We start from the raw sequence: 26,495 nt of genomic DNA on the forward strand, positions 1-26,495 counted from the left end.
GATTATGCACTGTAGTGATCTTTTGTTCCCATTAATTTATTTATGGTGGATTTTAGAGATGAACTCGCTATCAATTTTATTTTATTTTTTTAAACAGAAGTGTAAACATCAGGTAGTTAATTTACTTGTATCAAGCTTGGATAAATGTGCTTTATGTTTTGGACCTTTCGCTGCACTAGAATGGACTGGCATGATGGGTATTTTATCTTCTGTGTTATTTGTATCTGCAATGGATCTTTGTTTCACGCAACCAGAATTAATAGTGCAGGCATTTTCATTGAATGAATATAATTTAGTCAAGAGGATAAATTATGACCCATGTTTATACCTTTATCTTTAGTTGCAAGCAGCTAAATGTTGAGCAATTGTCTCAATCTTAACGACTGTCTGACTCTGTAAAATAGAAAAGTCTACTGTAACTGAAGGACTGTATCACACAATATCTGTTTTAGGGGCAATGCCATAGATTAAGCATATTAACTATCCCTCTTGTTAAATGCTTCATCTCATCTTTCGAATAAATGTGACTAGATTTATAATAATCTTTAGTATGTGCACAAACTTTAGGTTCTAAATGCTTTTCTAGTTTGCTCCAGCATCTGGCACATATCCCGTTTAAAAAAAAATGCAAAACTGCTTGATGATGAAGACCTTTGGTAAATTAACTTTAGCACATTAGCCCATCAATGGCGGGAGCTACTTCTGCCGCGAGCGCTCGACACTTTTCTCAAGCTTCTACTTCGAGTGTAACATCACTAAGTAACAGCGAAGTAAAGCTAGTAAATATTTATGACCACCCGCCAAAATGAATTTTAACCCGCATCTGGCAGGTTAATTTTAGAGCCACTGTATATATGCATAAGTATGTGTGCATCTACTGTATATATGGATATCATTGCTGTCCTGTGAAAAACACGTTTCCATTTTTAGGTCGCGGGCTGCTCTCCGGTAGCTCCTATGGTGGAAGTGTTTTTCACAGAACAGCGACAATATGTGTATGTATGTATGTATGTAATAATTGTTTTCGTTTAAAAAATTAGGTTGCTGATGTATCCAGTTCAAGTGAGGATTCGTTAGCAGAGGAATATGTTCCAGATTCTCACAGTACTTCGGACACTTCCTACATTGAACCTGTTTCAGAAATTCAGAAATCCGAAGGTATTTCAGGAATGAGCTATGAGAAAACTGCTCATCCTTTAAGATGAGAGGTAGTCATGTTTTAAAGAATAAAATGTTCAATGTTCACTGACTCTTTTGCATCTGGTTTCATGTCGAGCTTATCCATTACAAAGCTGTGTTTGACCTAGATAACCTGTTCACATAAGAAGCAGTTTTATTAACATACCAGTTTCAGTCTGTCCTAAAATTGTAAGTTGTAACATGAGCACCATGTTAAAACTTACAATTTTAGGACAGATCAGGTATGACTTTGCATTTCACAGTATTGTTATGTACAACAATGTGTCCTTATATCAGGTAAGTCATTACACATCAATGCCATTTTAGTTTGTGTAAAGTCAGAATGCCAGAACTTTCAAATCACTTCAGTGACATGGTTGCTGTGTGTTGTGTAAACTTTGTCCTTGTAATGTGAGTTGGTCCTCATAATTACCATTTTTGCAATGGGCGTGGCTTATTTAGGTCATTATCTATGTCCTCACAATTACGGATTTTTTCAGGTTTTTCTTTTTTTCGTGTGTTGAGTTTTTTCAAGTTTTGAAGTGAAATTTTCCTGGACAACCCCAAAAAAATTTTTTGGGTGCAAGTCCCATCTCTCTGGCATTAGCAGAAAGGGGTGTCCCTGTAATACACAATTAAACCGGTTTGGAAAAAATGTCCTCATAATACACAGAGGCAAGTATGTGTGTGTGTGTTGTCCATGTTGTCGGTGAGGAGTGCAGAAAGTCTCCAGGGTTTGAGGAGAACGCTCATTAAGGCCCGGCGTCTACTCGAGGCGCCGCCTCATCCTTCAGCGTCCTGCCGGCCGCATCTCCTCCTCCTCTTCTTCATCACTGCTCCTCTATTTCTGTCTCCTCCATCTGTCAAGCATAAAGTTGTAAATTGCATTAGGTCATAACAAGCAATAAGGTGTATAGTTGCTGAATGTAAAGCCATCACAAACAATAAGGTTTGCAGTTGCTTTACGTTACGCAATAACATGTCGTTTCACGATAAGTTATAACAAGCAGCAAGGTTTACATTCAGTCATCATGTGAAGTGAGGTGTGAATTACACTCACCCATAACTAGTAAGGTGCATAGCTGCTTTGTTAGAATGTGTTGTAAAAAAAAATTGTATACAGTAGTTTATTTGCATTGGGCTAAACAAGCAATAAGGCGTAAAGTATCTTCTCATAACGAGCAATTTAGTGTGTAGTTGCTATTACGTTGGGTTATGAATTTTCAATGTAGCTAAACAGTATAAAAATCTCCTAGCCACATTTGAGAGCCACCACATCACATGTTTATGTGGTGACAGTACCGCCTATTTTGCCGCTATTTCACCACACATTGTAAACACACAACACTTCTGGTAAAATGGATTTGGGGGGAGGGGCTGCTCTTGATGGCTAACAGCACATTGTAGTGGTAGAAATGGGCAAAGTTCTTATGAATAAAAGTGGCAACTGCGCCAATTCGGCACAGATGAAAGAAATGAGGGCACTTATATACTCGTCACCATTTTAGCCCCACAAAAATACAAACAAAGAAATCGGGAGTTTCCTGAAATACCTCAGCAATTCTGCACTAAACTGATCTCAGTCTTTGCACGTTTGTTTTCTTCTAAAATATTTAATGTATTTACAAAAATCTCAGATGTTTTTTACAGGTTATTTAAGGTTTAGTATGATTTTCATTCAATATTCTCAATACATCCGAATGCACTTTTATTTTCCTACATTCAAGTACCGTGTTAATGTTTGAACTGTGCATAATGTTGCAGTGGCCTACAATAATAAATAGACGTGCATTTTAAGGAATAGAACCTCTACCACGTTTTTAGGAATACTTAGGTCCACTATTTTATTGTATTAAGATGCTGATTATTTTTGTGGAACTTGTACAGTGGCATTTTTTATCTGTATACCCCGATATTTTGCACATGCAATATTATTAATACATACAGCAACGTTTATTATTGCATTCAACTGCAATTGCAACTGAAGATAACATTCAATTCGATCACGTAAATCAGTGCTGAGTGTATATGGGCAAACGTCCGCACGTGACAACACATGAAAATAAAGTGAAATGGGTTACAAAACACAGTCCACGTACCTGTGATGTTCTTATACCTTCGTGCACATTACCCAGTCTCTCTGCGGTCATGGCCGACTTCCTGCTCGTGAAAGTGACTGATTATCCTTCTCTTAAACACTTTACCAAAAAAGTTAGCATATTCCTCCTGTCAAAGCCAGGTGACGTTGCCGAACCACAAAGATTTGACAAGGGTTCGCGACTTTAAGTCCTGGACTGACTTGTGAGCGGGCCTAGGGGGGTAATTCACAGTTGTTTTACGCAACTCGGGGGAAATATAGTTACGTTTTCGATGAGAAACCGACAAGCGTTTTCATCCTTTCTCAGGTCGCGACAGAATGGCTTGCTTGCTAATGTTGCGAATGCTCGCCAGCATCAGCATGCTGCTACCAGCAGATGTAAACAATAATGTCATTGGCCTTGGAGCGATATTAATATACTCAGGGTTGGGAGGGTTACTTTTAAAATGTAATCCAATACAGTTACAAGTTACCTGCTAAAAAAATTAGTTAGTAACGTAATTCAAGTACCATAATATTAAAGTAATGTAACTGGATTACATTTGGATTACTCCAATATTGAGTATGCTCATGAAGACAAAATAAAAATAAATATCACCACAATATATATTCTATGCAATGTGCCCCTGCTATTTGCGCGTGATAGGGACCCGGGCAGCCTACAAATAGCAAAAATCCAAGTGTAATTAAAAAGCATGTAGGCTATTGATTGATTGATTGATTGAAGGCCATATGCTGTTTTCAAACTGTCACTGAAAGCAACCACACCTCACAGTTAGATAGATAGATTGTCATCCAATGAGGATGACGATGTGTGACATCAATTGCAAAATGAACTTTTATCCCAGCCACAAGTTTAGCCGTGTATATGTTGTGTATGATGTTTAAATAGTGAATTGGTGGGAGGAAGATTTTTTTGGAAGGTGTTACTCACATTATGGTTGTAGGCTAGCGGGCTAGCTAGCAAGAAGCTACAGCGCGTAGCATGCCGTTCCAGTGAATACCGGTCGCTATTTCCTCCTCCCGTCCGTGACGCTTTTTCAAACTGCCCGCGTGTGGAGGACACGACTAGTCAGTTTGTTCGTTCGTTCCCACCTACCCGATATGTAGCAACAGTCCCACTCGCGCGGGCGTGTACGCGCTCTCTCTCGCTCTGTCCTTCTCTCTTGCTCTGTCCTTCTCTTTCGCACTCTCTCATCGTAGACATTGTAATCCCTCGAAGTAATCCCAATTTTTTATAAATGTACCTGTAATCTGATTACATGTTTTTTTCCTGTAACTGTATACCATTACATTTTTTTTGCAATCTGATTACGTAACGGCGGTACATGTATTCCGTTACTCCCCAAGCCTGGATATACTGTGACCACTCATGGCTAGGATTGTGGGATTACTGTATGCAATATGCATATGGACGTTTTTTTGTTTTTTTTTTGCGTATGGACACTTATGCTTGATATAGCGATGTTCCCCCAGTGCAATTTTGACAGACAAATTGGCCGCGCCAATGTGGTGAGCGTAGGGAATATTTATTTGCCACTCCCCTTTTCACCTCCTCAGTGGCGACATGGCGACATGGCGAACGGGGAGCGTACACCCTACACATAATTGTTTCATGTTAAGACATAACAATCAGGAAGTGTTTTTGATGCTCAACATCTCTGCTGTGAAAGTGAAACTTCCCACACCTGGAACTGGTCTGCGAATGTATCGTCTGGTGATTTAGCAGACACTTTAAGATGTAAGCCGCTTGTTTGGGGTCTTGGGCTCTTGCTGGCTGCCTCGCAATTAGGAGCCGAGCAGGTTTTTGTTTCTGCCTCATTTCCCGCTTTGGAATTAATGAGGTGACTGCGCGCACACACACACGCACGCACGCAAACGCACACACTGCAGCTTTAAAGGATCATGGCTCGTAAATAAATCCCCCACTGAGGCCACAGTCAACACTCACTTCATCCCGCTAACAAGTTGTGTGTGCGTGTGTTTGCGTGTGCACTTTAATCACTTCTTGTTTTTTAAAGATGAGAGCTTGTGAAGGATAATTGGTATAAAAGTACATCTTGAAACTGATGTCAAAGTTATTTCTCATCTTTTTGATGGCCGCAGTAAAAAATAAATAAAAATTCTAACAAGCTCTTGTGCAATAAATCAAATCATAAGAAATCAACCACAATGTCAAACAAATCAATTCGCTCTCACTTTATCACATCCTACAAGCTTTAATGTGAATATGCAGAAAATGTTGAGTTTGAAAAACCAAACCAGGCTTGAAACCCAAATTTTATTTCAAATCCTTACACTGGCAAAACCTTTTCGTTACATGTCTCTGTTCTCTTGTCAGTGAAAATAAACCCCCCGAAAGACATTGCAAGACTTGAAATGTTGGCGGTCATACTAAGTTGTTGCGCCCGTAGCTGGTTATCCATCACACAGACAGGTGGCGCTCTCTCAGTTTGCTTACCGGTCGCCAGTCAAACGTTCCAGCCTGCGGCGGCGGCAACTGACTTTGGAACGCTAAATGATGCCCAACAACCCCCCTAAAACCCCCTCCTCGTCCCTGTGTGATGCTCTCACTGCATGATGGATGGCCTGTTTACTGCGCACGCACACACACACACACACACACACACACACATACACACAGTCATAAACACACACACAAAGACACACAGTCATACATCATAGCAGCTGAGGTGTGCCGGAGTGTCTGGTCTGTGAAGGCCAAAGCAAGTCTGGTGTCAGGCGTCTTTACGAGTCTTGAGGCGCTTTCACGCTGAGCTTGGTTTGTGTAGTGCCCAATGTTGGGTATGGTGCAGCAGCAGCAAAAAACAGGAATGGGTTCATCCATTTCTAATGTCATGGTAAGATCTGGGGGAATTTAGGCTTGCAATTGAGTTACAGCTGCGTGAGGGCTGCTACGAGGTGCACTTCAGACTGAGCAGGGAACAACTTGGCAGCCTCGTGGAGAAAGTTAGTCCAAATCCTCAGGAGTTGAAATTCACCAAGTGTTGATTTGTTCAGCAACAAGAAAACAGACAAACAACCAGAAAACAGGTGAGTCGTGACGATTGCAATGCGAGCCCGAGGGCACTCATGCCATTTTCACTTGACAGCCGAGGACAAAATCGCAGCGCCCTGAAATGAATGAAAACCACAGACTTATAAATGAATGGACTAACAATGACCTTAGTCGCCATCTGGAGAAGTGAAGCCACTGGCGACTGGCGAACATGTTGTAGCAATAAGTCTGGGCGCAGTGCTACATGCACATTTCATCGCTCAGAATAGGATTTGTAATTTTCACTAAATTGGTATAACTCTGAGCGCTACTCAAATATTCCACTGCATCATATTGTCAGAACCATCAGCAATCAAACGGAAGTATAGGCTGTCTGGAACTGTGAATTGCAAACCTTACCTTTGTGAGTCACACTTCACAATACTGTGATGATATAGTCTGAATGATCGATACAAACAGTGATGTTCGTTCTCCGAGAGGCTCTTATTACTCCATACACACTAAAACTGTGTTTTCAGCTAAATAAATAAATAAAATAAGTTGTCAGTAAAAGTGGCAATGTAAGATGGCTGCCCTCTGGCTTCATCTTTGAGGGGCCTATTAACCCCTTGAATACAAGCCATCTTCATTGGAGCAACCCCCTTCAATACCAGCCGTTTTGCTGGATTTTGACTTATTTTGAATATTGTGTTCTATTCCTACATAGAAATGGAACATGCCAAAAGAAAGATTAGAATCTCTTTTTTCATCATAAAAAGAAGTGTATTTCTATCTTTTTACTGTTCTTTAGTTATCAGCGTTAGAATGTAGCCAAGTTTTTTTTTTTTTTGTAAAACAAAGATTTCAAGCACATCTACTTTAACACTACTATTTTTCTTTTGTGACAGCTCAAACATCTAAATAATGTTTTTTGTGCAATAAGACAACATTGCAAAAAGTACTTTTGATAATAAAATAACAGTTTATTGCACATAAAAATAAACAATTGGCTGGTCTGACTGCAGCTCGTCCAGGGGTCGACGTGACCGGCGAAACGAGCCGTTAACCCCGCGGATCCGTTGCTTATTGCGTTGCTCGACGAGCGAAGCGTCATTCCTGGACGTGCAGCAACTCGATCGTCTTGCAGGGTCAACTGTTTTGTTCTGCCGATCACTCATTTTCTGCTTCCTCCTGGCTGATTTTATACTTGCTGCCACCTGCTGGCCGTTTTGTTTCAATAACATTGCAGTCAAGCCTATTCCTTCCGTCAGAAACTGCGCCAGCCCCTCCTGTACACTCGTGCATAAAAAAAAAAGCTTATGACGTATTCATAGATCATGTGTACGCAGCGACTATGACGCTAATGACGTATTGACACTTATACACATATGTATTGAGAGAGTTAGTCATTCATATACAAGTTTGTAAGCCTTATTGTACAAATGCAATATTGATCACAATACTGTGGAGGCACACAGGACACATTTTTAAAAAGAAAATAATTGCCTTGAGGTTACATCTAGTAAATTTTGTTTTTAAATTTCCTCCTGAAGCTGAATATTCCGAAGAACAATAACCCCAAAAAGAAAAATGTTGTGCAAAAGCAAGCCACATACGTATAAACTACTTCCCGGCTGGAGACTAATGATGTGCGTCTGTCTCCCCCCCTCCCCCCTGCTACCACACCCAAAGTGGAGAAGAGCTTTGATGATGGAGGACGGCGGCTGACACATAAAAATACACCCCCGCCACCAGCCCCCCACTTTCCTGATCCCTCCATCCCCCGCGAGATGTTACCCATTTCTCCTATTACATAGTTATGTTATCACCATAGCAACCCGTTGTTATCTCATTTTTAACTGTGCCAGCCGAGTTCAAACTGAAGGCACCGGAGACACGCGCACACGCACGCGCAAATGTGTCTGCAAAATGTGGTGGCAAATAAAAGAGTCAGCTAAAATAAAAAGTAAGGCAACAGTGCATCATTTGCGACCATAACCCTGTCTTAAATCCCTAACCCTAGTTAAAAATCATAATTTGAAACCCAATACGTACTTTCAAACACCAACTCAGGCTTGAAACCCTATTTCTAAACCCCAATTCAGATTCAAACTAAGTTGAGACCTTACTTTGAAACTCTAATCAGTCATGTCTCAACACTGGGAGAAAAAAACTTGGAATTATGTGTGTCAAAATCCTAATTTGAAGCCCTAACCTTGGTTTGGACGCAATGCGGAACTTATAAACATGTTTGAAACCCTAGCTTTCGCACCTTAACCTTGCATTTATAGCCCTAGTTTGAAACACAAACCCTGACCTGAAGCCCTATTTTGAAATCCTAACTCATGCTTGAAACCTTAAATTGAAGCAATAACTCAATATTTTGAAACCCCAATCCATACTTAAAATTGTAATTTGAAGCCATATACCAGGCGTGAAACACTTACACTGCTCTGAATCTTTACTGTACTGTGAAACTATCATTTGTTACCTTCATTTCAAACGTGAACCCAACTTTGAAGCCCTAAACTTGGCTTGAAACTCTATTTTGAGAGTTTAACCATTATTTGAATCTTTAATATGAAACCTGTTAACTAACACTGACTGAAAATACAATTTGAAACCCTAAACCAGCCTTAAAACCCTAACCTCACACCCCAACCTTGTCTTTAAACCTTAGTTTAAAATCTTAACTTAGGCTTGGAAGTCTAACTTGTCACCATCGAACGTAGTAACCAATTTAAGTAAAAAACAAACAAACCCTACCCTAATGTGAATGCTTGTACGAAGACTTTCCATTAATGCAATACTGAAAAATTGCGAGTTGGCTACAAAGAGTCGCCGTGTTGGCTGTCGCAATCCTCTTATCGGCGCGCCGAGTCAGGTGCTCCTAATCGTCCCATCTGAGTGGATCCCTCCCCAGTGTAATCCTTGGCGGCGGCGCCAGTTTAGTTTGTTGGCCGCATGCTGGGAGACGATCAGAGATGTGCAGTCCAGCTCGTTATTGCGGGTACTTCTTTTTTTCTTTCTGAAAATCCCAAACGTCTTGGTGCATTGTTTTTTTTTCCCCTTCCTCCCCACTATGGACTCGCCGTGTTTGCGAAGCCTGAAAAAAGACGACATACTTGTAATGTAATGTAAGCCACTCTGGATAAGAGTGTTAGCTAAACGTCTAAGATGGAAATATATGTAAATGGAGAATCGCTCCCGTCTGGCAGTGCATTATCTCCAGTGACGAGATTCCATTTTATTCCATGCTACCACTCAAATGATAAAATAAAATAAAAAAATAAAATACCATAACGTGCTGGCTTCTTATGTTACAGAACAAAACATTACTGAAATGAACTATACATCTCATTACTTGATCTGGCTTTTTGTAAAGCACACAACTTGCTTACTGTGTAGCAACCACACCTTACCCTGTTGTTATGACAAAAGGTAAAGCAACTACACACATAATTGCTGAACATATGGCCTAATAAAGTGTACACCTTATTGCTCATTAGGGTTAGAGACGATGCCTCCCTTTTCCACTGAAGACATTCATAAATGTCTTCAGAAATTGGCAGTGCTCGGGACAAATGCATCATCTGGCCTTGATAGAACAAGCCGACATCGGAAGTCGGGAAGTGAATTGCAAAAAAAGATAGTGATTGTTTACGATTTTATATCCCGCCCCCATAAAGAGCTTTCCGGTTACCTTTTACTAACAATGAGGAATAGTGACTACTGCCGCCAATGATATGGAGGGGTATCACATCTTATGCATGCGCATAAGGCACTCATAGTAATTGTTGCGGTGTATTATTATTAGTATCATTTTTCTGCCTTAATGTGCCGATGGTCAGGCCGACGCCACTGGCAGTCACATTTGGCTGACATCGGAGTTGTGTCGAGGCCTGAAAGCCCTGCTAATTAACTTTTCAACCTTAAATTCATATTTTCATAATTCTGCTGATGAAAAATTGACTTACAGCTAGATTAAGGAAACCTTTGTCATGGCCTGAGGGGGGTCAGTATCATTTCTACTGTCACTAAACAACCTTGAGGCGGATGGCGGGACTTTCGCCACACATAAAAAACTACAAACGTGCAGACTGCTTTACGGCATACGTCACATCAACCTTACCCCATTCGTTCCAAAGACAGGAGTCGAACGTCTAAACGCGCTCACTATTATCATGGAGGAGCTGCAAAACAAACCAAGAAATGAAGATTTTTGTCTGAGGAGATAAAAATAATAATAATAAAAAGGGAGCCTGCCTGGATAAAAGCACAGTACAGGATTAATATTGGCTCTGCTTTCACTCGCTGGCATGAGGTCATAGACAAGGAGGTGTTTCCAACCGATGCTGCCTTTGCGGGACTTGGCTCTTTTTAGTAGGCAGCTCTACATGCTCAAATAAAAACTATTATGCTAATGTTAGCTCTCGGATAATTGTGTTGTAGCAATTACTAGACATCAGCTTGATAATTCGCCCTTCCGCAATGACCTTACTCGCCACGCAACACTCAAAAGGTGTTGTGTGCTTTCTTGTTTACGTCGAGAGGGAGGGAGGAGTGTAGCCCTTTGTGTATTTACAAAACAAAAGGTAAGATCACAACCAACGTCTGCTGTTAACATACTTGAGAAACTTTGCAGTGCTATATAAAGAAAAAAAAATAGCCACTGGAAACAATGTAATTCAGTCCAACTGCGAGCGCCTGGGACATTCATATTTCACGACCCAATGTGCTGGTCCTCATGGGAAATGTGGTCTTCATTCAAGGAAAACCAACACCGCATTTGTCCATATGGTGTCGCCATAATCAACGGAAACTAAATCTTGCTTTGTACTGCTTTAAGTGTATGTGGAGATAAATAGACAATTAGGGAATGAAACCACGTTGCCGATGTCTTTAAACAGGTCAGATCAGGAGCAAGCTAACAGACAGCTAGCAAGTTCGTCAAAGATGGTTGTAGCCTGTGGAAATTGTGGTAAATCGTCCAGGAGCCCTCCCTGGAATTTGCCGGGAGCAAAGCCAAAAGAGGTGGGTAGTAAGGAGTTACATTTACTTCGTTACATTTACTTGAGTAGCTTTTTGAAAAAAATAAGTACTTCTAAGAGTAGTTTTACCACACTATACTTTTAACCTTTTCTTGAGTAGATGTGTGAAGAAGTAACGCTACTCTTACTCCGCTATATTAGGCTACACTAGAGTCTTTGCCCACTGCCCCATTCATACATTAGATTTACCGTAATTTCACATAAGCGCTCTGCTTGACTGGCTGTGTAGGAGCATTTGTGCATACACTAGTGATGTGACATTCACAAACGAATCGAGCCTTTTTGAACGGCTCTTCAATGAGACAATGGGAACTGAGTCTTTATAGAGACCCGTTGAACCCCCTACTTTTTTACTTGTACGTAACTGATTTTTTTGATAACTACTTTTTACTCTTACTTGAGTACAATTTCTTGCTACTCTACCCACCCCTGGATATGAGACAGTGGTCACCAGCCGGACTAATCATCAACAAATTCATGAGGAATCTGGTTAGCACAAACTGAATGTTTGTCCAAAATCTTGTTTTTGTGCTGTTTGTTCTTTTAGTAATTTTAGCAAGCTATTTTTAATTTTTATCTTTACTTTGTTTTTAAATGCCTTACATTTAAAAGCATTTTAAATACATTTCCCTGAGGGAGTCATTTCAAAGGGATCAATAAAGTCAAGTCTAAGTCTAAGTCATTTACAAACTAATTTATCTTTTTAATTATGTGAAGCACATATATAAATAAAGCTGCCTTGCCCTGCCTTGTAGGCATCTTACTGTTAACGTGAAGCAACTACATTACACAGCTAATTATTATGAAAGAAGCCTACACTTTACTTACTCGGGGTGGGCGATACGGGTAACTCACGATTCGATACTGTGACGATATGTGGCCCTCGATAACAATAATATCACGAGATCTATGGTATTCGATATATTGTCCCAAATTTTGTCAGCGATATATCACGATATTCAGTATGTGAGTGACAGTGGAAATTTGCCGACTGTTCTTCTTCGCCAATAGTGTCGAGACACCAGTTCTTCACCACTGCTTCTGCCTACTTTACCACCATTTAGGTAATAGCGCCCCCACAAATAGGACAGGAGAGATTAAATACTGACGGTGACGATTAAGTCACAGATTTGAGTCACTGATCGAATCATTTTTTGAATGAGAAAACAAAACAAAACAAGATAAATTTATTTATTTTATAAAACACTTCTTCCCATTAAATAATAGTAAAAAAAATCAACTCAAAATGTCTAATTTGGTCGTTAAGGATTTAGGAACACAACTTTAAGTCCAATAAGAGGCAGACACATTCTTATTTTATACCTGGTCCATGGTTAAAATAACAAGTTATTAATGGCTTAAAGTTGTTTTCCTAAAATCTTAATGTCAGTATTTGACATTTTGAGTTGAATGTTTTGAATGTATGATCCCCCCCCCCCTTCCTTTTAAACATGGAGAGTGAATTACAAAGTAGTTTAGGCCCAGGATATTGAAAAAGTAAGAAAGAAGCCAGGTAGGTGTCGCTCATTACTGTTGCCAGCCCTTTTTTGCACTTCGGGGCCACCGTACAAGCCAGGCATTAATGCTAACACTAGCTGCTAGTCACTAACGTCGGAGACTTGCGGCATATCATAAAATGATGACGTAATTAACTAGCGGTTTCTTAGCGTCCTAAATTAGCGATTAAATATACTTTCGGGATGGCCTTGTGAAAATGTTGCTAGAAAATATGTAATTTAAATAAAAACTTCGATATGTAAGCCAACACGTCGATCAAGGAAGTCAACCTGGCCGCCACGTCGCCGCGCAGGCCGACTTCAAAGTAAAAGCCCACCAAGGCAATTGCATTGGCATCAATGTATTGTTTGATGAAGCTATATTTTTTAAGTTAGTCTTGGTGTAGGCGGTGTGTTACGTTGAGTATGTTTCCAGCTTCATTGACGTGTCTGAATGACGGGGTAAATCCATTATGTGCTTTGGGCTGCTGTGCCGTCATAAAATATCGATACTGACGTTAGTTTATAGATATATTCATTGCAACAGAGAGCAGAACAATATATTGCAATATCGATTTTTTCCCCCCGCCCCTATTACTTACTATAAACTTCTACTTCTGGCTAAATGTTGAGCTACATTGTTGTGTTTAATGGAAAACAACTACAAATCCTACTGCTTAACATATGGCAACTATATACTTACAGCTTATGTTTTGGTAAAGAGCAACCATGCATGCACATTGCTGCTCGTGATGACTTGATGTAAAGAAAACCTCCACCGTACTAATGTAAAGCACTTCAGACTTGAACATGAACCAATTAAACTGAATACTTTACTAATTCTTAGGACTAATCGTAAAGCAACCCTGCATCGTTTTTCTAATGTATAGCAACAACATCATATACCTTCCTGCTTGCTTTGGCTTTATGTCAAGCAACTATACAGCAATGCTTTGTAGCAACCAGTAGATAAAAGCAAGCTTACATTCACTCTGAAGCGAGCATCAGTCTCTGGGCTACGTTAGCCGGGGCTTGTCGTGCTGCTCTGGCATTTGTCTGAAGTTTTTTTTTTTTATGTCCGTCCCTCGCCCCTGGAGGGTCGTTGCGCCCACTCTGCCCCCCTCTAATCCGCCTGTCCAGGAAAGATAGAGGCAGGCGGGTGGCAAACACAATCAGCCGCCTTTCACACACGCTTAACGGGGTTTTGCGCTTGTTGGACAAGGCCGAGCGCGGAGGCGGGGATCAGTTTAATAGCCAGGCCTGCGCGGAGGGCGGCCAAAATAAATAAGCGGTGACACCAAAAGTGTCACCGGTGTCCGCTTCGCCTCCGTCAGGGATGTCGGGATCGTGGCGCTCATCAGCCGCCGGTATTCCCATAAATCACTCTCTCCCTGGCTGGCTCGCTACATTAATTCCGCCGGGCCCCACGGGGCTAGGTTGCTACTAGCACTGATCTGCATGAGGCGCTAAATAATCTGTGAGGCCCCCCTGCTGCTAGAACGCGGCCTCCCTCGGAAGCTCGTCTTCAGTTGCTTCCTCGCGGCATTGGCTGCGTGGAATTACTAATGTGCCGGTCCAATGGCACGTACCAATGACCCGCTTTTAAGGGGGGTAGTGACACTCTTCTGAAGACACTTTCCCAACGTTAATAGCTTGGTTAACTCACTTGTTCAAAGTAATATCATGTTCGTGGTCAATTTGGCCCTGTTCAAATATCTAAAAGAGTCCGACATAGAAAAATCCCATTGAATAATATTGAAATAAACTTTTCATGAAAAATTGCACGTTAATTCCAAACATTTTAGTGGTTAGCATGTCAGCTGCGTGGTTGAGGTTCCAGTTTCTAATTTGCATATAACATTAAAAGGAATCCTGACTGTAATGACGTTTGCTCCATATAATTTATTTAGATGTTACTATATGTTAACTATGAGATTCATTTTTTTTTTTTTTTATAATTTCCAGTTTCATACATTTTGTAAAAACACTATATGTATGTACGCTACCATTGTTGTTTACGTCGCAAGAAACGGGTACAAAGAAAAGCCAAGTAAGCCTCCGTAACGTTCCTAAAGAAACAACATGCGATCGTCAGAGTCCTCCCACCTCCAACACACCGTGCTCTCGAGCTCTTCCCAGGCTTACCTCGCTTTCTTTATACTCGTTTCGCATGGCTTGGCAGAGAGTGAGCGGCCGTTCTGCATTGTGACGTAAACATCAATGTACGTACAAATAACGTTTTTTACAAAATGTATTAAACTGGAGATGATTTTTAAGAAATTAATCTCATAGGTATGTTAGTAACAACCAAATAAATCATATGGAGCAAACTTGTCATTAGAGTCGGGGTTCTTTTTAAGACTCTGAGCTTGATTAATTATCCAAGAGTGTCAGAAATGGAAAAATCCTTTTTTTTTTTATAGTTAATTTTGAGCTCCATTCCCATCTTAATCAATAACCCACTCATTTGCTTTTTAAAAATTGCATTTTCCCACACCATGTTAATACTTGGGCGGGCCACTCAAGTAAACTGACCCCCACCCAAAAGGTTTTCAAGAATATTTTATAAAAATATATATTAAAAAAACAAAAAAACGTGTTGCGACCAGATATACCGCATGTAACGATAGTTCGCCGTCACTCACTTGTGGATCTTGAGGCTCGAGGCATGGAGACTGTTCTAGTCATTCCGATCATTTCCGGATGACGATCGATCTGCGTTTATATGCTCCTCTCCTTTAATCGAATCAGCCCCACGACAGCCGCGAGAGGCGCGGACATCGATCACGTGATTTATCAAGATGGAGTTCATTTGTCATTTAGCACAGTAGTTGTGATGGTGTTAACACTTTTATTGAAGCAACATCTTGATAAAAACAAGTTTAAAGTACTTAAAAACAAGTTTTCCCCTCGTAGACAAGCTCTGGGGAGACGCCGCCATTTTAGTGGGAGGAAACGACGACATCATGACACATTTACTGAAAACAGTAACTAATGGCGCCCAAAATTCATATGCACATCCCTACTCTTTTCCCCTTCAACCTGTGCAAGCGATCTGCACAATATTTGGGACTTTACTGACATAAATGTAAGCTCTGAGGAGTAACAAAAACACTATCACCACCACAAATCAATATTGTGCTGAATGGTGTTTTATTTACTTTTACAGATAAGTGTGGATAAGAGTAGTAATGTGCATATTAATTTTGGCGGCGATTGGTGTCGGTTTTGAGACATTGCCGTCAATTTTGACTCCAGGCAGGGAGCATTGAAACCCCTTATTGTTCCAAGGGCCCATTTTCTCCTGTTTGCTACACACAGCAGCCAGGCTAGCTCCAGCTAAAGCACACAGAGCTATCAGGCAGTAGTTAACAGACGAGTCTTGCAGGATGAAAACAGCTTCTTACTGTCAGACAAGGGGCTCTAAAGTCATGGACGTCGCTCACGCCATCGGTGACCGGTCAGACAAGCCACCAGAGCTCCGAATCGGCCGCTAATGCAGCCATCGCGGCCGGCCGGGACTGATGCAGCTCGGCGAGGCAGTGCGGTGCTGGCTCGCTATGGCCACTTCGAAAGCGTCTACTATCAGCTTTCAAACTGCCTAAAAGTAGGACCACCCGAGCTCCAGCGAGGATAGCGGCTCATTTCCCCATTCTTTCATAAATCAGACATGGCAAAGTTAATAAAGGCTTCAGAGATTGAAGTGGCAATAAGTAGAAATGTCCACTTAAATATTGGTGCAGATTGATCGCTGTTATTGGACATTATTAGCGATATACATGTACAACGATTGCGTACGTACAATTATGTCCGGTCCCCGAAGTGACGTATACCAAGGCATGGGAAGAGGGTGGGGGGCGGGGCTGTAATGGCTATTAAAAGTGGGCATTTCTTTCTGAGTTATCTACTAACTTCTCCAAAACAAATGGATGAAATTGGAAATGCATGCCATGGAAAAATACATAAAGACTGTGGTAACTTAACGTGGTACTTTAACGCCTTACAGTTGAGAGGTTCCGAGTTTAAATGTCTGTGGAATTTGTATGCTACATATACTATAATTTGACTTCAGTTAAAAACTCAAAGTTGTCCATATTTGCTTCTTTTTTAACTATCAAAAAAGGGTCGGAAATCGAATAATTCCAATTAACATTATTTTTTTACTATTATGAACATCTTTACTAAGCATTTTAATCAACCGAATCAATCACAGATGAAGCCTCATTAACATGTTTTTCCTTGAAAAAAACTAAACTTGTTAATTAATGGTAGCATAAAGGTGGAATGATGATTAACGAGTATGCCTCACAACTCAGTGGGCCGAGGTTCGAATATCTGTGGAGTTTGCACGTGGTTGAGAATCACTGCCCGGATAGACTGCTGACCCTTCCAGCGTGTCGTCTGCCTTAAGAGTCAAACTTCGTTTTAGTCTGCAGTGTGTTGACTCTGAGGAGGCTCTTCGCAGAGAATATAGTCGACCTAATCTCTCCCGGCCAGGGCACGTATAAGCTGCATCATCTGGTGTGCGTTTCAAAGGTGCAAAGTGGCGTCTGAGGGGAATGTCAGCGTGGCAAAAAGACATCAAGGCGGCTTTCAGGCAAGCACCTGATGGCAAATTGAGCCCAAGCATGCACATGCGTTTAAGCCGCCGCCATCCAAGAGCCACCTCCCCGCAAAATTTGGCAAGCGTGCACTGTGGATGTTGTCATGTGACGTCCCGTCTCTCTTTTGCGGGGCTTTTCTCTGCCAACCTCTTGGCAGATTAGCCGCCGGCTGCTTTTTTCTCTATTAAAGATCACAACTCCTTCACTAGAGGGGAGGTTTCCATTGGTACGCGCGCACAAGAGCTGTGGATGCGCCACCCGGAATGCCGCTGGGAGATTATGTACCATTCCCACTCCGAGCCGGGTGGGGGTGGGATGAGTGGGATGATAATGCCAGCCAGAATTCAAAGATGGCAAACAAAATTTGAATGGTTCTCCATTGGCTAATAAACACAAACAAATGGAAATAAAGATGCTTGGTGGGAGGAATGGTCTCTCGCACCTCCATGCCCATGGGGTGAAATTTGGGAAAGAAACCAGATGGGGGGGACTCACTGTGTGGACTGTGGATACAGTTTGGATCGCACTCTATGTATCGAAATGCGTATCGAATCGTCTTGATTGGGGAGATTTACAGCCCTACTAATTATATTACATACTGGAGGTCGTACCACGCATATGGGAGGCTGACATGTTTCGCTGCCTTCTTTCTGCTATAGATGGCCAAAGGAGAAGAACTTCGCGAACGTGGTTAGCTGTGGTGGTGCTTGCAGCTAGCGTTGGACCCAAGGATCGACTGCTGCTTACCTACCACAGCTGGGGCCTGCAGGTAGTCGTCGCTGAGTACCGTGATTCGGGCTCCTGCTGCTTGTCCCTCTCTGCTTTGCTCTCGCTAGCTTTTGCTAGCTTATCCCCTAGTCTGTAAAGTGTCTACCGTCATTAGCTGATGTGCGCTGGTCCAACGTCAAAACAAAACAAAAACAGCGACTCGTTGTCCTCCCTTCGTTGTGGAAAAAGTATCGGCCACTCTTAGTTTCCGTCTGGTGCCACTAGCTTAGCATTAGCTACTTCGTTGGAGCAAAAGTTTAACCTCAATAACTGCTGACAGTCCACAAACGGCTGCCACCAGCGAAGGTTGTGGGAATAGCTCCACAGCAAACTTCATTCAGTAGCCTCATCTCATCATTCGCCTCATCACCACAGGTATCCTTCCGCCATTACAACTCAATCACAATAGCTTTCCAAAACAGAAACAAAGTATGCCCACACAAATACATACATCAATGTAAAATCCTCTTGCAGTAGTAATTGTTGGTAGGCTTGTGAAGTGTGGTCTCTCTGAAGTGCCCTAGTTTGTGTGCTTTAAAATCATTGTGTTCTATTAGTTCACCACTAGATGGCACTAAATAATACACACTGTCACTTTAACGCCCTCAAAGAACTTCACACTGACATTGCTTTTACCTACTGATGGTGCAACATCAGGACCAACTGGGATTCAGTATCTTGCTCAAAGACACTTCAATGGGTCCACAATGGCGGGGATTGAACCCACATCTTTTGGGTTGTGAGATGACCACTCTACCACTGAGCCATGGCGCTTCAAACCAACATGGAAGGCTTTCACATATTGGCTGGGTTTACTTGTGATTGACCAAAGTTCACGTTGCTTAAGTGAAACTAGCTTTAGGGGCAAATTTTTCTTGAACAATTCTATGGGTCCTTCTGACCCAATTTTCAGACTTCACACCCACAACTCCTTCCATATGCACATTTTTCGCTCCTGATGTTTGATGTATATGAATATTATTATAATTTTTAGCGGCTAAAGCGCATGTGACTTCCTGTGAGCGCAGCAGAGAATGTCTTAATTAATAATCAGGCGTCCAGCACACTAATCTGCCAGCGTTGTGAAGTCCTTGTCCTTCCCATTAAGTGCCACTCACGTTATCTCCTAATCAAATTAGGCACTTAATTGCGCTCCTCCCTTGACGGATCTCCTGTTTGCTTCTAGGAGGGGAGGAGGGGGGGGGGGTGCAGATAGAACATGACTGCTTCACCATACCAAGTGCTCGCTTTTACATTGCAATCAATTAGCGAAACCATATAATCAATACAAATGGCTGTGGCTCAGTGCTAACCAGCTTCACACTAGAAATTAGGCTTAAAAAAGAAGAAAGAAACAAATGTAATGAAATTAGTCATATATTACCTCATGAAGCAAAAATTATCTTCCAATTAAAGCATTTGGGAAGATTTCTGAGAAAAGTGAAGATGGCTAGCTAAAAACCTGCAAAATCAATAGATGCAGCTGACAAATTCCTGGGCAGACTTATCCATAGAAAATGAAAAGAAGCTGAGTTTGTAACTTACACTAGTCAGTGAAGGAGGTAGTACATCCCCTACATCGCTGTCTTGCAGACAAAAAGTAGATTTCAAGTATTACGCTCTGTTTCCTCTTTCTGTAGCTTTGGTCTCTCTTGGAGATTATCTTGAGATTCAAGACTTATATTTCTCTGCTTTGTGTTTTGAAACTCCACTTTCCAAAGTTTCAGAAACAACAAATTTCTCCTTAGGGTTTGCTAATAAAGCTTTGTGCCATGGAGATAAATACTTGAACATGTTATTTGAAACCTTTGCGACATGGAAATGATTACCTACGAGTCCGGCTATGTGGCAATGTGACTGGATGCCGGGGTTGTCAAACAGGAAGCAAGGACAAAGAGGGCGTGCAGATGACTTAATGGCCGCTTTGACGGCTTCTCGGGGCGAGCACGAAGCCGGCGGGGGCAAGCAAACAGATGAAACCCGGCACTGGAGGCATTAAACGCAGGAATGATCTATAAATAAGCATCGAAGCGCAGATACTTTATCGCTGCGCCGAGGTTGTTTTCCCGCCCCTCCTCCGTGAGGACGCCGTCATAGCGGACGCGTCGACAGATAAACTGGCAAGCGAGGAAGATTTAGACGACATCCAGGTGACGCTGGGGCGGCTGTTTTCCGCCAGATAATCCCGCACAAAGACGATCCTTCAGGGCGCCCGCCCCGCACGTCGGCGGACACCTTCCCTCGCTGCAATGTTTGTCACATCAGGCGTGGGCTTTAATTAGGGTGGCAGATTGAAGGGGGCTGCGCGCAGGCGGTCCGCAGATCCGCCGCCCCTTCGAGGACCCCGTGCTCTGTGCGGTTAAGATAATAGAGGGTGCCGAAGTAGATGTTAATTGAGGGGAGATAAAGGGTGGCGGTGGCTGGAGGGGGGTGGAGGGTGGCCTACCTGATTAGAGGTGGTGTTTGGCTTCCATCTCGCTGTCATGACGGCCGATAAATCCGCCGCTGAGCTCAAAAGTTCTGTCAAACACCACAGATGAGGACTCGGAGACGAAGATGAAGCACACGGAAAGTTTTTCTTGTTGGTTTTTGAGTCTGAAAGTCACTTCCATGGTTTGACATTGAAAAGTCGAGCGAGGAACCTCAACGTTGTCCTCGAGTCACACCCAAGTTTCACGCATGAATTCACTTAGAAGTTATGCACGGATGAGAGCAAACGCTTCCGAGCAACAAAATATGATTGTTCTGCTAATTTTGACGCAGGTTCTACGTTCAAATTTTCAAAGCTAATGAAAGAAATGCTAATGAGTCATCGCTGTTCCGCGTGAGTCCTGTAGGGTGTCATTAGGTTTCGTTGTTACGATATGACCTCAGACACTGGAAAATTCTCATTCAGTTTACCTTTCAAACATCGTGGTCAAAATTTGGCGTGAAAGGGTCTTAAGAGACAACTCCTTTCGTAGCAAGAGTTTGGTTAGTTTAACATATGCCTTTCACTGTGTCTGTGTGCGTGTTTACATGTGAGATAGTGACCGTTACTTTCAATATAAAATGTCTGGAGAAATGCGTATCGGGTATTGAACTTCACACAAGAATATGTTAACTGAGGGGGGATAAAGAGCTACGGTGGCTGGTTAGGGTGCTGACCTGATTAGAAGTGTGTATGTTTGGCCTCCATCATAACAGCTGATAAATCTGTCACAGGGCTTCTGAGATGGAAAGTACCACAACGGCACGTCTCAAATGCAACTGGTAAGATGAAGATAAAACACACAAAGATTTTTACAGTTTTCTGAAAAAGTCTGAAAGGCACTTTGGTGGTTTGTCATTGTAAAGTTGAAGGAGGAACCTCTGCCTTGTCCTCCATTTACACCCGAGTTTGCAGGGTTACATCAGACAGATGTAATACAGGGACGAGATAAACTTTTTTGGGCTACAAAGTCTGACTGTGTTGTTAAGAGGGGCATAAACTGGGTGAAGTTCTACCTTTCACACCTGGTAAACGCATTGAAGGTGACAGCAAGTGGCAAAATGGCTGCCCCCTGAAATAGGGGGGAAAACTGGTGGATTATTCAAATGCGTGTTTAGACTGGTGGGGACGCATAGAACAACATTTTGGGGTTGATTATCCCGTTTTAGATAACTGGGCTGTTTTTGTAGTTCAAGGTGTGATGAGAATGAATTTGTTTCGTGAATAGGGTCCAAAACCGGTCTGCGGACCTGACCCCGTTGGTCGACCTGGAATCCATACAGCAACAGTCTATGTCTCGGTCAACACTACATCGCCCTCTCCAAGCACGAGAGGACAAGTGGCAGTGAAACAGGCCAAAATCCAGATGTCAGTATGTAAGGCAGGCCATCAGATCATTTGCTTTCAATTTGTGGTTTAACTATGAGTGCGGGTAAAAAAAACAATTTGAGATTTCAACATTTTTACATGGCCCTAATTTCCGCGGACAGGGCACCCAATCAGTACATTTTCTGATGTCACCTCAAGACGGACCGTGATCACGTTGTGTCGGGAATCCCAAGGAAGGCGTAGGCAGGCGTGAAGTGAACGCATGCTGAGGTGGGGTGGGGAGGAGGGGGGTTAAGGCTTCAAGGGGGGCTGGGGGTTGTTGCGGTAGTTGTTGCCTGAGGGGGAGCCGAGACGAGTGGAAGACTGGCGGAAAAAAAAGAAGAGTTTGAGCAGCTTGTGTAATTGCTTGAATGCTTGTGGGATTTCTTATTTCATTCAATTCAGACCTTCTCGCTACACCGGAGTGAAAGCAGGGAGGGAGGGGGCGCACCAAGGGGTGTGCGTGTGATGGGGTGGGGGTGCGGTGGTGTGGGCGGACGGGAGATCCGTCAGTGAACACACGCACACACACGCGGACGTGTGAACACACCCTCCTCCATGTTACTCGTAGGGCGATCGCTACCCTGCAGCGTCGGAATCTGTCAGCAGTGTGAAACTAACACAACAACGCAGTCCTGTGTGTGCGTGCGTCTAAGTCGTGAGCTATTGATAACTATAGCCTATCTATGTATTGATGCCCACACCAAGTGTGTGTATGTGTGTGTGTGATACACGAATGAGTGTATTTGAGAAAGAGACATCAAGTGTGTGCGCGTGTTGCTGATGATGAGGCAGGTGGACTGCGCATCAGAGCTGTCAGCAGCGATTGTAAGTGCAACCCTGCTTGTGTGTGCGTAGTTCTCCGAACACCCTCCCTCCGACATACGCTCACACATTGTTACGCACACGCACATTCCTGGAGGATTCCTTCATTTCTTTATTTGTGCCGCTTTGGATGCTCCCTCCTCCTCTTCTTCCTCCGTGTCTCCTCCTCTCTTTCTCTCTCTCTGTCTCTCTCTCTCTCTCTCTCTCTGTCGACTTTCCGTTTTTCCCCTCCCGTCTTCCCATCGGGTGTGCGGCATCTCGTCTCCGCGTCGGCTCCGCGACCCTCCATCCAACACTGTGAGTATTCTCATGCTAATCGTGCCGCAACATTCTCTGTTTCCCAGCCGAGCGGCACGGCGAAGACAAAAAGGGAAGGATAACAAGCGGAGGATGCGCGGGAATTTTTTGTTGTTGTTGTTCCGGCAGCTGCGAGGATGAAGGGGGCGTTGTGTGAGTAGTTGCGCGACCATGCCGAGCGCCGTCGCGTTGACAAGTGCTGCGTGTGTGTGCACCAACTTCCCATTCATTCATCCGCCACTTTTTCCCCACTTGCTTGGCTATTTCCCCGTCCTGACATCACTTCCTGTCCACATGGCAGAGGAATCCCGCAGGGTTGTTTGCGCTGAAAAGGACATTTAGTGGAAAATTTACTTTTTCATGCGCAATTTGTCTATTTTGGTTGTAAAAATAATGAATGTGAATGAACTGTTTTTTTGGGGGGCCAGCATAATCTTGCCCTCGCATTACTTACTTCATGTCCAAAGGAGAAAGATCTTGAAACAGTAATTTGTGATAAAGAGGTTGTTCATTTGTTGGCCCTACTGTGATGTCACAATGGGGGTATTTGTATAATCCTACCCTCACATACTTTTTCACTTTTTCCACACGCTTCCACTTGCCTTTATTCTGTCACGACATCACTTCCTATCCATGATGAAGATGAATCTGGAAACAGGAAGTTGTGGTTAAGAAGACATTTTTTGGAAAAGTGTTGGAAATGATTTAAAGGGACATACTTGCCTATTTTGGGTATACACATATGGATGAAGTTGTCTTAAAGCACGGCGTTCACGTTTCAACCCTGCTGTGATGTTACATCATGTCGCTCTCATCCACCATCCTCCACTTTTTGCACATGCGCTCACCTCATCATGACATCACTTCCTGTCCCTGAGGAAGATGAATCCCATGCTTGTGTTTGCGATAATTTGGTGGAAAAGTGACTTTTAATGCACGGATTTTCCCTTTTTGGGCGAGAAAATATGAATGAAATTGTGGGCGCTTGGCTTTTTCTTTTTGTGTCATCACTTCCTGTCCATATATAGGAGAGGAATCTCACATTTGGTGGAAGAGTGACTTGTGAGTTTTGGGTGTGGGAATATGGTATGTATAACAATAGTCATCTTTACATGGAGACTTTTTTGTCATTCTGATAGAAGATCTAAGGTCACCTGTTTACATGTGACGTGATGCATTCCGATCCTCATCGATCACGGGATTTATCAAGATAAGTTAATTTATCATTTAGGACAGAATAGTTGTGATAGATTTAACACTTTTATTGAAGCAACATCTGAACAAAACAATTTCCAAGTACTTAAAAACAGATGAGCTTTTGTCAAGACGCCACCATTGTAATGGGCGGAAACGACGTCATGATGCATATACATCAAGACAGAGCATCATGCGCAGCCTCGCCATTCCGATGAAACTGTTTACATGACGCTCGTTTGAATTGGCAAAAAGGATAACCAACCCTTGTCAATCCAAATTCAGATTCAGCCTTTTTTATTCCGATTGAGGTGCTTATATGGAGCATTTGCATTTGGTTTTGCTGTTCGGATTCATGCTAATCGGATTACATGGTGTGATGTGTGTGTGTGTGAATGAGATATTCCCAATGAGGCCCTGCTGTGATGTCACAGTTGGCAATTTACATAATTCCGCCCTCATTTTCATCACACAGCTAATTGGGCCAACAACTGCTATTTTCCGTTTCGGACTATGCACAATACAGTGGTGCCTTGAGATACAAGTTTAATGTTTTATGTGATCACACTCTTATCTCAAAATACTTAATATCTCAAATCATCATTCACCATTGGAATGAAAGGAAATGTAATTGATTTGTTCACACAAACACAACTCTACCGAATGTATTCTGTTTTTTTTTATTTATTGGTGTTAGGCAAACCATCATAATGGTGCACTAGCGTCACCAACTGTCTGATATTGTCCTTCCACTCCAAGGGAACTAGTGGTGGCCCCATCTAACGATGGGACTCTGAAGCGCACCCATATCTTACGTTTTGCTCGTTAACTGTATGAACCAAAAATCGGCTGAGCAATGGCCCGTATCTAAGCCAAGGCACTTGAATGTCAATGCCAAAGGCTAAGCAGAGCTGCAATGTTGTTGGATGCAAAGATGAGCTAACAGTTTTGTTAGTGTTAAATGGTATGAAAAAAAATCATTTAAAAATATCAGTTTTCCATATTGTCATGATGTTCCTAAAAATATTTTTACATACAGAAATAGCATACGTTTTTCCAAAATGTTTTTTTTATCTTCTTTTTTTATTTTAGTTTTGTTAATTTTTTTACTGATGTGGACTTTATATACAGTATTTTATTTCATGTCTTTCATTAAAATAGCAATTTTAACAACAGACGGATCCCTCAAAATGGTCTATCAGACACCTCAGTGACTGAATGTCCCAGCCAATCAGCAGGTGAGCAGTGCTTCGTTTGCATGGGACAGAACCGCCCCTTCTAAACTAGCTGACCTTTTAGAATGTGGGTCTTTTTTTTTTTAACATATATGTGTGGTTGTGCATAGTTTAAATGGCAGCAGTCCGTGTGTGTGGTCACACAGTTGTCATCGCAGACCCACACAGCAATCCCGTCAGAGGACGATTCTCCTGCCCACGACGAGTGTGTGTGTGTGTCTGCGTGTGTGTGGGCACAGCAAGATGCTGATATGTCACCTGACCACAACCTCTCTTGCTCTCTGTGCCCCCCGGTTGCCAAAACATGAATCCTCGCCCGTCAGGAAGTGTGACAAAACATTTGCGCAAGCGCACACAGACATGCACACGCATTATTGGCAGAGGGCAAACAGAGCTGTGTGAGTTTAGCAATTAGCAAGTGGTTTGGTGTGTATAGTCTGTACTTCCTGTGCAGAGTACATATCCGTGTTGTTTTATCAAAAGGTGCATGTTTTCTTTTGTTTTAGTTTTATTGTACTTTTTACGCATGTCTAAAAGCATTTTTTTTTTTTTACAAAATGCATTGAATGAAGTTGATTTATTTCGACTTCCTGTACATGCTACATCTTTGTCACGCGTCAACTAAAGATGTGTCAAATTTATTTTAGTTTTATCGTGATTTCTTTATAATAGTTAGGATACTAAAAAGCAAGAAGAATGACGTAATCTCACCTTCTCGCCCACTTCCTGTCTGCATAATATATATGTCACACATCATCAAGGCATGTGGGTTTGGTTTATTGTATTTTTATTTTTTTTCTATAGCAGTTAACTTCTTTTTACTTTTGCAAAGGATGCTGAAAAGCATGACTCTGGCCTCAAAGTTATTGTCTCCACTTGCCGCACTCACTACTCCCCATCACGAATCTTTGA

The 26,495-nt window shown here is 42.3% G+C and overlaps 2 protein-coding genes across 8 annotated transcripts in view; both read left to right on the forward strand.

The window, feature by feature from the left end:
- Positions 1–1,245, forward strand: part of LOC147181618 (uncharacterized) — a 10,062-nt gene extending 8,817 nt beyond the window's left edge. For all 3 annotated transcript variants that reach the window (XM_086063284.1, XM_086063410.1, XM_086063346.1), the window contains one exon: positions 1,041–1,245. In XM_086063284.1, coding sequence (XP_085919410.1) covers positions 1,041–1,205 — 165 coding nt within the window. In that variant the 3' untranslated portion in view covers positions 1,206–1,245. The remainder of the gene's footprint in view (positions 1–1,040) is intronic.
- LOC147181617 (RNA binding protein fox-1 homolog 3-like) overlaps positions 1–26,495 on the forward strand; it is a 486,306-nt gene that overhangs the window by 168,174 nt on the left and 291,637 nt on the right. The window contains exon 1 of one of the 5 annotated variants that reach the window (XM_086090593.1): positions 23,011–23,154. The exons of the other annotated variants lie outside the window; for them this stretch is intronic. The gene's annotated coding sequence lies outside the window, so the exon portion shown is untranslated. Of the gene's footprint in view, positions 1–23,010; positions 23,155–26,495 lie in introns of those variants that run through there. 5 annotated transcript variants of the gene reach the window in all.

This window comes from Leptonotus elevatus, chromosome 1, assembly GCF_054856555.1.
Source record: "Leptonotus elevatus isolate MCC_2025b chromosome 1, RoL_Lele_1.0, whole genome shotgun sequence".
Lineage (NCBI taxonomy): Eukaryota > Metazoa > Chordata > Actinopteri > Syngnathiformes > Syngnathidae > Leptonotus > Leptonotus elevatus.